This window comes from Haliotis rubra, unplaced genomic scaffold, assembly GCF_003918875.1.
Source record: "Haliotis rubra isolate DU_JTF1 unplaced genomic scaffold, ASM391887v1 Scf44, whole genome shotgun sequence".
Lineage (NCBI taxonomy): Eukaryota > Metazoa > Mollusca > Gastropoda > Lepetellida > Haliotidae > Haliotis > Haliotis rubra.
The window spans coordinates 1,347,141-1,364,330 of NW_025767124.1; the positions used below are offsets into that span (position 1 = coordinate 1,347,141).

A 17,190-nucleotide genomic window follows, 5' to 3' on the forward strand; every position below is an offset into this window, starting at 1 on the left:
AAGCTTCAAGTAATAGAACTTGTTTTAATTGTACATATGTTGACAGACATTTCATTTTAAATTAAATTTTTACATAGGAACAATTTTCATTTACTTTTCGACAGTTGCCAGTTCAGACAGTTTCTCTCTGTTATATATGTTTTTATTTGCCAATTGTACTAATCTGGTAATTTAATCGAGAAAAGAAATTGTCTTCACATCATAACTAATGCATAATGTAATGATACTTAGACATGCATGATGATGTCTGGACCTTTCATTCGATGCATGGGGAAAGCAATTTGATACATACTGGGTTCATATATAATGTGCGAATATATATAGGATCACAAACTACATGCCCTTTGATAAGCACCTACAGATAAAAATCATGGTTTTGTTGAAAATAATTCTGATGAACTTGGAAATTTTAAATTCAAACTGGAGTTTTAACTTATAGTACCTCAAACTTCAGGCCAAATATCAGTCTTTAAGCAATGGTCTGTACTGACTTGCAAACACATGGAGGCGAGACAACTGGGAGAGTCGAACTTTAAAGGGAAGTAGTTTTGCCGCTTGTTTCACTTAGCGTAATAGTATCACACATGCAAACAAATAGAGAATGGATGCAAATGTCGCTGGGAATGTAAAAAGGTGAGGCTGTTTGATACATTAAAACTAACCAAAATTACAGGCTGTAAGTTAGAGCAATGTTGACGAGACTGACATTTCTGTTTCAGTATGATCTCAGCTTACACTGTAAACGGTTGATTTACTTCAGTAAAATCCAGGACAGCAAGGTGTAGGTGCTGACATATTTCCAGTCTCGGTGCCAACTGTCTAATGTTTACACAAAGAACCCCAAATATCTATACTTCCAGAATACGAAATAGTAGAGGTGTAACAATATGGGAGGCTGCTAGAGGCTGCGACAGGAAATGTATCCGATAATATGGATGTGATATAACTTGTAACCTGATACACCACTTAAGTTTCATTAATTTATATTCTCTCCCTTTTTGCAGGCGAATCACAAAACTGAATCTTCTGTTCCTCAATTTCATACTGCAAAGATGGGATCTTGAAAGGGAAGATACAAGACGGTGGGCACTTGACAGATTCTGCTATTCATGGCCAACCAGGAAATGATCAAAATCTGAATAAACTGGTTCAGAGGCCCAGATAAGCTGTGTATCCGGGGAGCCCCGACTAACCCTTGAAAACTTTTGAAATTGCAAAATCTGTGATGAGAAAACAGATCAAATGTATGTCTCATTGTTAATTGTATAATCATCTTTCTCTGCTTCAGTGGAACTTGCACAAACATATACTTCCATACATGACATGTATAATGAATATGAGTTAGGGTTTTTGTGATTCTTCACTGAACTGGTGCCAGTGTGTTGTTTAGCATGTAGGGTTGCAGTTGGTGCAATAACATTGATATTGTCAGTAAAGATCCACACTGTCATATAGGACTACAGGTTAGCCTAACAACAAGCATAGGCACATGGTTTTGTGAGTGATAGTGTTGGGAATTGGTTAAAATCTCATAATTGATGATTGGTTCATTACAACCGATCAATCATCGAAAATAATTGGTTAGCATCATTTATCAGATTTTCCTGGTTATGTTTGTTTGCACAAAAACAAAGAAAAAACATGTAGTTCTTTGGTTTTTTTGGCAAATTGCTCATCTTTAAAGGATGACTAGTATGTTAGGAACATAAATTTCTTGGGGGTCGTTAAGATAAATTCAATCATGACTTGGACGAGCTTGTAGTGCTCATGAAATGTAACAGACAAAACCAACCGTGTGAAAGACATTGTTAATGCAACAAGTGTTCCAGAATTGTTTGTATTCAATTATGAGAAAACATGATCGATTGCTTGGTCGTTTAGTCACAGCGACCAATCTCGATTATTTCAATTAATCGGACCACCACTAGTGAGTGACATGGTATATTTTATCAGTCATTCATCTGCCTTAAAGGCAGTATTCAAATTACCTGTCTACTTATTATGCCGTGGTCATTACACAAACTCTAGTGCTCATTAACCATGACTGCCTAAAAATATATTTCAAACAAAATTGACAAAATCATCTGGAGACTATATTGATTCTATTTATTAAAATTGCCACTTGTATGTGCATAGTTTCTTGTGTCAGTCATTACAGGCTTGTGATATTTGCTGCTAGACAGTTGTTATAAATACTATTGATTGTCTCATAAGAGCGATACGTGAGTTATTACACACACTGGGTTAAAAGACACAGTTAGACAAGTTGGAGTCCCAATGTCAGGGCTGTGAATGAATTAGGTTCTAGAGCTGTTACAATTCATTTGCGTATTCGGCATATTGAACTGTATTCCTTCATGACTACTCAATAAATAGAATCGACTGTTCATGAATTTCTTAGAAAGGGGTGTTTTACTTGAATTTGATTATATTTATCAAAAGCAAAAGGTATCACAAGCAAATGCCTTAATCACTAGCCTACCCCAGTGCTATGTTGTTGAAATGTTGACGTTTCACTACAAGCTTGAAATATTTACCTGAATTTATTTAATGGATGCCATCAAGATTTGATTCTTCTGTTTCAGATATATGATTCATCTCCAATTGCGTATCATAGCTCATGTTGTCCTTGATAAAATAACCACAGCTTAGCTTCTTGTCAAAATATACTTTACAAAGAAATGTGTTCTGTTGATTAAAAATGGGATGAGTTACAAAACATTTGACACTTAAGCTGTTTATTGAAAATTAAGAAGGTCCTAATGTCTTTGAGGTTTGCTCAATGTGTTTGCTCATAAGGTATTTGAACCACCACTCATCTCCAATTTAAAAACTACCATGAGGCCTAAAAACAGAAAGCAAAAGTTTCTCATTGTTATACAAGTAATTTCGACCAAGCAAATCAATGCTATTTCCTTTCCAGTTCTGAATTCAAATATTCCTAATTGTCCTCAATTTAGTTTAAATTAGAGTTATCTTTCCTTAGCTGCCATGTTGAAAGCACTTATAGATAACAGCCACTTGTGTACAGGTACACACCTTTGTTAGAATTTAATATTCCCATTTTCAGAGTCTCTCGCAATCTCTTTTACAAAAAATAAATAAATACAAAAAATCCCACAAATAAATTGTTTGGCATTGATTAAAGGCAAATTGGTTGTACATTATATGTCAAGATTCACTGCAGCATAGTAAAACTGCACCAGAACAAATACGATATAATACACGCTGTAGACATTCAGTTAAATTATTATTTGTAATACAGCTGAGGATGACTTTAGTAAATTGCAATAACCCAGCTTGATAATTACTTGAGCCAGTTTAACATTCCTGCCCGTCATGATCTAGAGTTCAATATCTGCTTGCTATAAGACCAAGCTAAATTGACCATCACTACAGTGTAAACACGAGCGGGATGATAGCAATTCACCTCTTGCCATGAAAGCCAGGGCAATTCACACAAAACACATTAATTGTGATGTGTATCGTGTATAGTGTTCCTTGAGGTGACGGCTAAATAATGGCTAAATAATCAATCTGGACTGGGTAATCCAGTGATTGATGTAATGAACACCAATTCATCACCATACAATCACACATGACCTGGTATGATGATCCTAATTCAATTGGGATCCATTTTATTTTATCTGGTTGATATTGCTGAGGACCAAGACTAGTGAGTGAGTGAGTTACTTTTTACGCCTCTTTTAGCAATATTCCAGCAATATCATGGGGAAGGGGAGAGAGAAGAAAGAAAACACCAGAAATGGGCTTCACACATTGTACCCATGTGGGGAATCGAACCCGGGTCTTCGCTGTGATCACGGTGATGAGCGAACGCTTTAACCACTAGGCTACCCCACCGCCCTAGGATACTAACTCAGTGGGTTGAATAAATGAAACTGAAGCAGATATAATATTTCAACAATTACAGGTCTGCCATGTGTTTGATAAAAACATAAATATAAGTATTAGGGTTGATTCTAGGAAAAAATCGGTCAGCTTCGGTAGAACTAAAAACAGTATGAAACCACTTGTCATATGCAACCTTTGAAAGTTTCTTCCAATGAGCATTGTACATCTAAATAAAGAATATAACTCCCAAGCCAAAAGAACACTGTTACAAAACAGGATTGGTCACACAAGAATTTTTAAATGCAAGAATCCCTCATCATGCATATCTTACATATTTTTATTCCGAATGTAAGTATTAATAATAATCAATAAATTAATAAATATCAAGAACTGAAATCCTTTGGGCTAATATCCAGAGTCATTTAATGTAGTGTCTGCATATTTTCTAGTATTGTTTGATCTTGGCGCTCAATTAAAAATATAGAATGCTAATAGGCTGATTGTAGATCCACAACGGTCAGAATGTGCAATTTGGGACCTGTGATTTGGCAGGAAACAGTCACAATATCAGTTTTTAATGACCATTGTACATATCAGAGGCCCAGATAAGCTGTGTATTGGGGTAAAATATGCATAGAAAAATTTCAGTTACGCATTGAAAAATAATTGTTGCATACAAATTACGCATTTAAAATGTTAGATATGCAAAAAGTTTAAAACATATGTATACGGAATATATTTATAAAAATCACTTGCGTAATGAAAAAGACATCGATTGCTATCAAGGTGTACTGTTAGTATAGGACAATTGTTATACTGTCAGTACAGGATGAGTGAGGTTTTATGAAACCATTTCCATTATATTTAAGTTGGTTTTGCTCAGGTATGACATAAGGCAGTACATACCTGCTTAGTAAACTTACTCAATGACACATACCTAGGTGAGTAAAATCACTGAAATATCCACATATTTGAAAGCATTGGGTAGCGGAAAATGAAATACCAACTCAACATTTATAATGCCCACTCATAAAAAAATACAGTGGGTACAGTACCCACATGAGCTAAATCTTATCTGGAGCTCTGCATATCATAACCAAATAGAGTTAGAAATACTTGTCTTTGAAAATACACTGTTCAGAAGCCCTGAAAGTATGTTGAATACTTTCCACAAAGCCAATTTGTTTTATCAATGTCACAGTCAAACAGTCAGTTATTCAGTGGGTTTTCTTGATTTATTCATTGTTAAACGCCATGCTCAGCAATATTCCTGCTACATGAACTTGAAGGTCACAGGGTTAAAAATATTTTCTCCATCCCAAATTGTGGATATTAGTAGTATTACTTAGTACTTATCCTGCAATTTTTTATACTGTCGGTTATGTGATTTTCCTTAAATTTCATGAACAACATAGAAATCACAAAGAACAAATTTAATTTCTTGTTTCATTAATTTTTTTGTAAGTGCAGCCATTTGACAAAATGCTTCAAATCTGTTTTCTTATCATTTAACCTCGACCTAAGTAAAAGTCCAACGGCCAGGGGTGGAAATAACTTTAAAATTGCTAGTGTACTCCGGTACAGTGGCACATGTGAAATCACTTGCCCTGATAATTTTTCCACTATACCGGCCGATTTTCTTGTTGATTTTTTAAACAAACAACATAATTAACATTGAAAAGTCAACTGGTACAGCGTGATATACAGATTTGCTTGCCCGACAGAAAAGAACACTGGACTGGGACGTCGGGCAATGGGTTATTTCCACCCCTGAACGGGCAACTAAATTCAATTTTAGAGGATACATGAGGGTCCTGTAAAGTACGAAAATGTATAGCGAAATGATCTGATTGCTTTAATATTTTCATCAATATACAGGAACTTAATACTTTTTTTTAAAGAACTAGGTGCAATGAATTTCTCAGTGCATACTGAGGGATAGAATACGTAATGTTTTCTACCTCTCTTCCCTGTTTCTAAACCTACAGCAGTTTGTTCCTTCCTCTGCAATATTGTGTGAACACTGTATAACCAGAGTTATTGAAAATGTAAGTTCCAAAATAAACGACATTCCGGCTGAGTGCAAACAGTAAACTTTAAAAAAGTTTCTCCTAATAAATCTACAGAGCAGTCTGTTGTGAAAACTTTGGAGAAATCCATCTCTTTTGACAACATTTTTTACATTAATTCCGGATATACTGCGCCCTGAGATTTATTCATAACTTGTACATTGCTTCCTACTTTCCAAGAATGTTTAAATGTTTCCCTAATGAAATTACATTTTAACACAATGCCAGACACATTAACAATCCACACTTTGGATCTGATAGGTCTAGACTTCGGATCTCAATCATGTGTACAAATTTCATTTTGGTTTTTTCAGTCAGTTTAAAGAAATTTCCTTTACATTGGCTTGTTCTGTTATGAAATCTTTCTCGTCATCATTCACACCATCCCTGTTCAATACACCTGTACACACACATAATAATTTAATATCACAACTTTCATTTACAAAGAAACTCAGACCTTTTGAACATCAGTAATAATCGCTTACAACCAAAACAATATACATTCCCTCCCTTTAAAAACAAATTTAGCGACCTGAACCGCAAACACACTTTCAGTTTATAACTTTAACAGATGGTTGCTGAGTCTGGTGTATTAAGGTTTTATTACTTAGTACAAGTGAGAGAGGGACAAATGTTTTAGCTTTGAAATTATCTTGTATTATTCATCGAAAACAGTCATACTAAAAGACGTTAAAATATGGTACTTGTTGGTCCCTGCCCGGCGCTCGGCATTAGTGGGTACAACAACGACTGGTCGGCTCGGAGTCAGTATAATGTGTCTGAGTGGGGTATTCAAGCTTCACTGCGGCATGGTATCTCAGTGGGCTAGCACTAGAAAACCAACTTAAGTCTGGGCTAGTACAAGTAGCCGCACATACACATTCATGCACGTCGCCTTATGAGCGAAATATTCTCAAGCACGACGTATAACCCAATTTCACCTCACCTCATTGAAAACAACTAGGGATGAATTCATACAACTACAAGTGTATTCACGAAGTAGGAAATGTTTGTGTAATTCTCCCCCAAACTGCATATCCTGCCACTTCTATATGCAACCAACTGCAGAGGTCCTGATAAGCTGCGTATCCGGGTACAATACGTACTGAAAATTTCCAATGACGCATTGGAAAATAATTGTTGCGTACCAATTACGCATTTAAACTGTTAGATACGCAAAGAGTTTAAAGCAAATGTGTACGGAATATACTTATAAAAATCGCTTGCGTAATGAAAAAGACATCGATTGCTATCAAGTTGTACTGTGAGTATAGGACAAGTGTTGTACTGTCAGTATAGGATGACTGATTTTTTATGAAATCATTTCCCTTATATTTAAGTTGGTTTTGATTAGGTATGACATAAGGCAGAACATACCTGCTTAGTAAACTTACTCAATGACACAATACTTAGGTGTGTAAAATGACTGAAATACGCACATATTTGAAAGCAGTGGGTAACGGAAAATGAAATACCCACTAAACATTCATAATACCCACTCAAAAAAAATACAGTGGGTACAGTACCCACATTAGCTAAATCTTATCTGGAGCTCTGCAACTTAGAGGATTTTAACAGTTTTAATCAAGCCTGGATAAACAAAAATACAGCTTATATTTATGAGCATCAATCCATCAAGTCTGATACACGCCATCAACAAATCTGACAACCCGATACACCTACACACCTCCAATTCAAACCTGGAATCCCCACACTGGCTTTCTATAATATAGATTATTAAGGAATTCTCAAATTGAGCTCTGATTTAGGTCTTATTTTCAAGGTACATCTTGGTATTTATATATGTGGTTTGCCATATGTCAGCTAAATTTTGTATGAAAACCTGAAGTGATACAGGACTCTAACATTTACCAATTTGGAAAAACACACTAGTTCTCTATGGTGCCCTCTAAAGATATTAAACTCTGATTATCACCAGACATATCATCAGTGCCCTTGTGTTTTTTGCTTTAACCAATCACCATTGTGTAAATAACTGTTGCATCTTGTTTGCTCTACCCACATGTGTTTTCAGTCCCCAACTCAGTTTCTGAAGATTGGGTCTGGCATAATTATGTTAAAAATCAAATATCTTAATAAAGATGACTGGTTTCTATCAATCAACAGAAATCAATATTTACCTTTAGTAGGCTGTAAAAATAATCTGCTAAAATAAAATACTTTCTTATCAGCAAAAAATGCCTGTTCAGAGCATGTCACTAGCTCTTCCTGAAGTTTACTTGATATAATTGAATTTTTGACACTCAAATTACCCCAATATTTTTATTTGGGTCAGAGATGTGGCGACTGTCCTATCCTCATAGTGAGATTGAAAAGGTTCATCTCTCTACATGCAAATGTTTCCTACATGTAAAATGTTGTACACCCAACCACACTGTAAGTGGTGAACTTGGTAGATACCCTAGTTTGTATCTATTTTGCTGTAAAAGAGTTGTGAAATATTGGTGTAGGCTAATTCAGATACCTGATGATAGATATGTAAAAAAAGTGATATAATATGATGTTAAAGTAAATTGAGCATCCAGACCACGACATCTTCTATATCAAAATGGTTTTTGATACATCTGGGAACTACAACAGGTCAGTGATATATATACCGATTCCTCTCTGAATTTGTTAATCATATTATGGTTTCTTATGAACAAGAGTGGCATTATGCTTTATGCAAGGGTTCAAAAACATCCCAATATATTCTTCGTTTAAAACGTCATTTGGTCGTGAAATGTACATTCACTTTAACACTGTCAAAATTTTGAAATGCTCTTGCTCGCTTAAGGTGTGGTTCCCACAAGTTAGCAATAGAAACGGGCCGATATATTAAGCAGGATAGACCACACAGAACGTGTTTGGTTTGTTAAAAGCCTCATATTGAGGATGAATATAATTTTATTTGTATATGTAGTGCCTATGAAGAAATTAGAACCAAATTTATACCTGAAAAATACTTTGCCCATCCTTCATATCACAAATTTGCAATATTGATGTCCACAAATAATGAAACTATTCTGATCAACTTTGCTATTTATGTGTACAATGCAATGTTTGTCAGACAAAATATCCTCATTGTATGGAATGTTAATGTTTTTCATGTATGTAACAGTGACATGGGCCTAAGACCTCTCCACTGTAGAAATAAACTTGACTTGCATTGAATTATGTTACTTCCGAACCTTGGTGACTACTCCTGCAAAATCTTATTTTTTAAAAATTAATTAAAAAAAAAAACAAATGTAAGTGTCTTGTGGCACTTGATTACCAAATCCAGGTATTTTCATATATGTATAAGTTTCTAATAACCAAGGAAATGTTATGCTATACATGCTACAAGACTGGTATTTCCTCACTGACTGGCAACAGAATCGGTTGAGGTTTGTGTTGCATTATCATGATTATTGGACTGAATGATATTGTGGGTTGCGTTTTATGCTGCTTTTAGTGATATTACAGCAATATCACGGCGGGGAACACCAGAAATGGGCTTCACACATTGTACCCATGTGGGGAATCGAACCCGGGTCTTCGGCGTGACGAGCTATTGCTTTAACCACTAGGCTACCCCACCAACCCAAATGATATTGTGAATTTCATGTCCTTGGCTGTAACTTTATAATTAAATAAAGATTTACAAGCAGTGTTCACGAATAGCGTCTGACCCTCTGACAAATCCGGCAGATTCGCCAACGGTCAGACAGAAGTCTACAACCCGCCGGCCCCAGTGTCTGACTGTATATTTCACAATGACTTTGACTGAAGTTGTTATATGTGACATGTGACACTTGTTTGCTGTTTACAAATCTTATGTTTGTTAATAATTTCAATGTCAATTATAAGAAATATTAAATCTGAAATGTGGTTTTAATTTTATTCCATGGGTCCTGTGCATTTTCAATGGGTCAGACAGACATCTGAAACTTACAGGGCCCTATGTCCTGTGACTTTGAAACACCATTCGTGAACACTGTACAAGTAGTCAATATAGTTATTTTGTTGACATCAAATGATACTCTTGTGGCATTTGAATCAAGTGCTAATATAAATCTTTAACATTTGATATTATGTCATAAGGATTATTTGATGTTCATGCTTTATGCAAAATTCAAATCAAGCAGTAACTTTGTATTTCAAAACAGGTTTTTGCAGTCAGACATCTAACATTTACATACATGTATATAGTGTTTCGATGTATATTCCATGTTATTCCAAAGCAAAAACCCTAACAATTATAGTCAGTCATTACCTTTAAAGTAATATTGTTCACGGCCAATAGTTTCCTAACAGAATGCTTTCAGGTGAATCGTAATTGAATTCTCAAGTTCTGACAACTTAATCGTAATCAATGGTAATAATAACCTGTCAGTTCTTTTTTCACTGACATGCTGTATTTAGTCTTAAGTTGAAATTCCAACAAACACATACATTGTACAACCCCAGAGTTTAACATAAAAAGATATTCCTCGTGTTGATCGTAGGTAAATTCAAATCACTGCCATGCATATACCAATGTATACTGCCATCTTAAATGTCTTTATGGAAAAGGTCAGAAATACATATTGCCCTACTTGTCTTGCAGATAGCAATGAGATATCATTAACCTTTTGCAAATATTATTTGTTTTTATCATACAGATATCTTATTCATAAAGAGGATACTTTCATGCTTCCTAGCATGCAGAATACAAATATCTGGGTTCACATGATGCAAGAATTTGTATTTTCAATGGATCATATCCGACTCAAATTTTATTTCAGATCTTACTAGGGCTGGCTATCAATACAGATAATAGGTATCAATAATCGTTAACTAAGTATCAATCAATTAGTGATAAATACCAGAGGAATAACTTTGAGCAAAAATTACAAAAAGTCTGAAAGAAATGATCACATTTCACAGCACTGGTAAGTGGTGACATATTTATGCATGGATTTTGAAAAAACAGCAGTTTGAATATAATTTAGAAGCATCCCCTATATAGAAACATGGCTTTGTCTATTGTCTGTATAAATTAACACTCTATTCCATCACAAATGTACACGTATACCAGTATGTACGATATTGTTGAGGACACAATTTTCAGATTGATAATTTCTTAGTCTTCCCATTGACGATATTTCCAACTATCAATCTTCTTAAGAGCCCTTATCTAGTGCCTAAAACATGAAATGGACTAACTACATATACTATTTTCATTATGACATGTTTCAATCAAAGGAAACCAATGTTGATATTCTACACACATGGCTAAGAAAGTATTTTTTCTTATTAACGCTGTATTTTGTTATCAATGATCTTGTAGACTAAAAGATAACAGTAGTATAACTCTCTCAATTGCGTTTTTGTTTCTAAAATGACATGAGGACTCTCTATAACATTATTCCAGCAACAATGTGTCATTTCCCACTGTGGTATGTTGAGTGCCAAATCAGCAACACTTTCAATGTTTTTAAATAACAGTCTGGCTATCAATTTACACTATCACTGCCTCGTTTTCGGTTACATTGCAAAGTGAGTATCAGTGAATCGGTTGTATGTTAGGCTAACACATCTGATCACATTTACACCACCTGTCGGCAAATATTAGGCCGAACTGTATCGCTTACTTATCAAAAACAAGGGAGGCCTATGATTTGTCTTCAACAAATTATCACGTAAGACGGGTTTGCTGGGCGTGTCTGATCACGAGTGCTAATCGATAAAGTTAATTGCACCCGGCACATACTGATCAAGTTTTAATTGCACTGGTTAATTCGAGCGTACCTGTGTTGTGTCTCATACTCCAAAGCGGAAGGGGTGAAAATATGCGGGTCTGTTTACTCACCAGTACGACATTTCGCGTCCGAAGGAAACGATATATCTGTGTTGGTTCTGAAAGGAAAGAAATTTTCCTCTTAGACGAGTTTTAGGATTGAATCGCTGTAACTATCAGTGGTCTGACCTCTTTATTGGATACAATCATCCAAAATAATCGTTCGGAATTCGATCAATGATTGTCGCTACGCAATGTCGGGGGAAGTTTACAACACTCACTCTGCTATGCTGGGCTTATGTTGGGTTGTTTGAATCGACCCGACGTGGGGCTCGCGCTTCGGCCATGTGCTTGTACTTACTTTCAAATGCCTGAAGAAAGAGCTCGTGGTCTGCTTGAGGTGTTTCGTATATGGGTTCCTGCGGTGCCTTCTTCTCCCTCTCCCGTTTCTTTGGCCGCATCTCTCCCCAAAATGCCGACCTTCCAGCCGACTCCAATTCCGCGGGAACCACCGTACACAAAGCACATTGGAGCGAGGCAGGCTGGGTAACTCTTTAAACCAGAGGTACACAAGGCGATACTAATCCATAAAACAGTCGGCGCGCGACAGCAACACGCACCTGTCGCAGTGTGGCACACACCGGTATTGATTAGAACCTGTAGATAGTATTATGCTCACGTCGAAGTGGGATGAGATAGTGCTCAACATTTTTTGTTCAAATTATTTATGTCTATGAATATTTTATAATAGCTTTTCTGTCTAACAATACTTACGACTGCACGGATGATTGCGCGTACTGGTCACAGTCATCCGAATAACATTTGAAAATATAGCGATTGATAAAGACAAAAATAGATATTTGCTCATACATACTCAAAGTGAATGGATGAAAGAAACCTATTATTAAAGAAGATGTCATTAAAATATTTGATTTATATCTATAGGCTAAAAGAAAGTAAATACGGTCAGTGATGAAAAAGAAAACAGACGAGGCGTAGAGGGATTGTCAATGAAGTTGTTTACAAGCAAATGGAGAACGGAAATAGATTTTGCAAGTGGATACAGGATATTAATCGTAAAAGATGTCGAAATATGCGGGTGATATCTCTCAATCACATTTCCATGTTAAAATTAACTTATGTACAAAACAATCGACCTAATGCAGAATTATTAACCGATCGCCATACACAGTTTAATATTGGATTATTATCGACTTTTAATTTCTAAATGAGCATCTTACGTGGTATAGTCAATATAAATATATTTATGACACACGTTATGATTCGTTTTAATATTCCTAATTTCATTTATTGTACTTTCGTATCACAGGGGATTCCGGGTTAGAATTGGCCCCAAGCAGCCAATGCAGGTCAGAGGTGACTAAGGGGCGGTGGAGTAGCCTAGTGGTTAAAGCGTCCGCTCGTCACGCTGATGACCCTGGTTCAATTCCCAACATGGGTACAATGTGTGAAGCCCATTTCTGGTGTCCCAGTCGTGATATTGCTGGAATATTGCTAAAAGCGGCGGAAAAGCTTATTCACTTATGGAGCGCCTGGTCATGCTCGGTGACTTTCTCGATGGTGTGTCATCATGCCCCGAGAACGTGTCCATTGCTCATAATATCAATCACTGGATTATCTGGTCCGGAAGTGAGTATTGCTGAGTGCGACGTGAAACATCAAACGCATCCTTAGTATTGCATCCTTCAATGAGAGCTCTGTGGATACCTGGCTAGCTATTCTCGAAAGCTCTGTGGAAACGTTCGTAGCCTTACGAACTTCTTAAGCCCATTCTTAACACATTGGCTTCGATCAAAGTTACGAACTCTTATGGCCACGAACGTTTCGAGAATAAGGGCCCTGAGCCCCGTTTCACAGAGCGATCGTACAGCTACCACTGTCGTAAGCCTGTGCTAAGGTATATGGGAGTTACGATCACCGTAAAGTAGCGCTTCGTTTGCTTTGTGAAACAGGCTCCCAATTGGTTCCCAATACCGTTTCCTACTTGTCTTCAGAGCTAACAGACATGATGATCGCATGGTGTGTATTGTGGCAGTAGTCGCGGGTGATGACGTGGGTCCTTGCTCAAACTATCAACCACTGCTATACAAACATGATTCTAGTTTCAGGTGCAGGTTTGTGTTTGTTTGTTATTTAACGCCTCCTCCATCAGAATTACAGTTTTGTAAAGGTGACCTGCATACCATCGAATCTGAACCAGACAATCCAGTGATCAACAGCATGAGCATCGATCTACACAATTGGGATACAGTGATATGTGTGAACAAAGTCAGCGAGCCTGACCACCTAATCCTTTTACGACATGCATGGGTTGCTGTAGACCAGTTCTAGCCCAGATCTTCACGGGTCTGTGACTTTAAGTGACCAAATGATGAACCCAGTTTAGCGTGAGTTTTATCAGTTTTGTCGTGAGCATGTGACGTGAGCAATATAAACGTGAGTCTCAAGCTACAGAAGTGATAGTTGGCAGGTGAAAGATGACGTGGATTGTTATCAATTGTTATCATACTATCATTCTAGTTTGTGTAGGTAACTTCGTGATCATTTGAAAGAGAAATTAATTTACCTACTCAGATTTACGTGTTTGAAAAATCTAGCAATAACTGTTGTAACTATAATTAATCCAAATGTATTTATTAACCTTTGACTGCTCTTTCCGATCACCATTATGGCAGGCCTTCAACAAGTAGAATATATCACCAGTTCAGGATAATCTTTTTCAGTATTTCAGTATCTATTGAAAACAATAAATGCTCTTCAACGAACAATGTCTTCTGTGGTAATTAACTCATTAATGAACCGTGCCTCCTGCGGGTACTCTTCAGCAACAGGGCTGTTCCCACTTTCATCGTAGGGATGGGGAAGCACCACCTGTGTGCACTGAACCATTGATTAATGTGTCTCACAACTGGGAGGACACCGCTTTACGCATTTTACCCATGTGGGGAATCGAACCTGGGTCTTACGAGCGAACACTTTAACCATTAGGCTACCACGATGTTCCTCGTTTCATCAGGAAGTTACATATCGATTCAAGATTAGTACAGGTCCCCATAAAAACAGGTTTCATAGCCATAACGCGACTGAATGGATTCCCCACATGGGTACAATGTGTGAAGCGGGTGTGATATTGCCGAGATATTGCTGAAATATTGCTAAAAGCAGCGTAAACCCATACTCACTCACTCACAAAGAACCCCAGCCGACCAACATAACAGCACGAGTTCTTTCCAGCAGTTTCTCCGCAATTACACGACGTTTATGTAATGCTGCCATTATCTACAATGCGTCTTGACTGAATCGTTTTTGATATGACGACATCGCTAATGGCAGGTAAACACTGACTACCATCCTGGGGCTACAATTACGTTATCGATGTCAGTCGCAATATGATCGTTAGACATGTCCATGCTGACATTTAACATCACACTGTTGACGTAAATAGTCTTATTCTGATCTTTTTTTCCAAGGCTTCTCAATGCAACACACTTGTATAATTACGACAGCCGCAGTTTTGTTATAGTTCTCTTAGTACACGATGCACGCATTTCGCCGTTACAAAAGATGGATCGCATCGGATTGACAACGGTGTTGCACTTCACTTTGCAAAGTTGTCTCCCATAGAAGTGTCAGGATTTGTTAATCGGGGGTGGGGGTGGGGTGGGGTGGGCGGTTTGTATAGTTCGAATGCTCTTAGTGGAGAATTTGTTAGACAGTGTTTGTTTTTACGTAAAGCATCAGGTCAAATTTTCACATTTCCCCGTAGAACGAATAATTGTTTCCCATTTTTATCCTGAACAGATGTGTGTATATGCACATACATATAGCTGATCTGATTTGAATGAGAATGAAAAAAGAGCTGAATATTTATCAGACAGGAATGACAAAGTAACAACGTACAACGGCGGGTGTAACGAATAATATTAAACTGTCGGTGCACCGTACTGGTTCGTGGTACGTCAAGGGGCGGTGGGGTAGCCTAGTGGTTAAAGCTTTCGCTCGTCATGCAGAAGTCCCGGTTCGATTCCCCACATGGGTACAATGGTGTTATCCGCCGTGATGTTGCTGGAATATTGCAAAAACCGGCGTAAAACCCAACTCACTCCCTCACTCATTAGTGGTAGGTCAGCAATACACTCAAAATATCAATAGTTCACTTTACACAATGACAGAGAAGAATAAACTCTCATGTTTCATCTGTTTGAGCCGGGGTGGTGAGGTAGCCTAGTGGTCTAAGCGTTCGCTCGTCACGCAGACGACACGCGTTCGTTTCCCCCATATAGGTACAATTTGTAAAGCCCATTTCTGGTGTTCCCCCTGATATACCTTGTATGATGTATATATATCGCTAAAAGCGGCATAAAACCACACTCCCTCACTCACTCTGTCTATGCACATGCACGTGCATACCTTGGGACGTGGAGATGAGGTGAAAGTGAGTTTTACGTCGTGCTTGAGAATATTTCGCTCATATGACGACGTGCATGCGTGTGTATGTGTATGTGTGGCTGCTTGTACAAGCCCAAACTTAGGCTGGTTTTATAGTGCTAGCCCACTGAGATACCATGCCGCAGTGAAGCATGAATACCCACTCAGACACATTATACTGACTCCGAGCCGACCAGTCCTTGTTGTACCCATTAATGCCGAGCGCCAGCCAGGGACCAACAAGTACCATATTTTAACGTCTTTTGGTATGACGCGGTCGGGGATCGAACCCGCGACCTAACGCTCTCCGGGCGGACGATCTAACCACTACACCACGGAGGCGGTCTTGGGACGCGGAACTTCAGTTGTAAGACATATGATTCACGGGCATATTTAGTACCTAATATTGTAAGTTCCGGTTTATTTTTTGATGAATGATAGTGGCACCAGATTGAATGCTGAAGATTGTGTACAAAACGTTTTTAGTGCTAAATTCATTCTACCCTCGCTTCTTTACACATTTTTTTTGTGAAAAAATACTACTGTGGCATGGGGTTTAAGTCAGATACATTTATTTGAGTCAATAAAATGTCTGATTGTTCAGAAAAGTAAGTTGGCATAATTTACGCTTCAGAAGGGTGTAAGAAATTTGAATAATAACACTGCGTTTTGATAATGCAAAATGACTTGGAGGGCAGTCAGGCAGTGTATTACGGCTACTTGTTCAAACTATGCTGAACTTATAGAGACCATTTTGATGGCTTCTGAGTCTGTCGCAGAGGTTAAATATATACGCAGTGAGAGGAAAGTTGTGATGATACTTACATATGGAATCTGCTGGAGACATAGGGACTTTGTTTGGGTGGTGTTTGCGGAAGGATGTTGGTGAAGAGTGTGATTAGTTGAGGCAGCTGTTTCTGTGAAGCACAAGCAGTGTGTGCATACCAAGAATAAGGCTAATTTGGATGAACATAAGTTAGATCGGTTACACCAGGCTTAAACTTTGGCAGATCAGTACTTGTTTACTTACAAGGATAAGATCAGATCCTAGCA

General features: G+C 37.5%; 1 protein-coding gene across 2 annotated transcripts in view; it reads right to left on the reverse strand.

The window, feature by feature from the left end:
* LOC124289353 (polycomb protein SUZ12-like) overlaps positions 1-12,250 on the reverse strand; it is a 57,456-nt gene extending 45,206 nt beyond the window's left edge. For both annotated transcript variants that reach the window (XM_046725965.1, XM_046725966.1), the window contains exons 1-2: positions 12,050-12,250; positions 11,761-11,807 (exon numbers count right to left, since the gene is read on the reverse strand). In XM_046725965.1, coding sequence (XP_046581921.1) covers positions 11,761-11,807; positions 12,050-12,149 — 147 coding nt within the window. In that variant the 5' untranslated portion in view covers positions 12,150-12,250. The remainder of the gene's footprint in view (positions 1-11,760; positions 11,808-12,049) is intronic.
* Between the last annotated feature and the right edge of the window lie 4,940 nt (positions 12,251-17,190).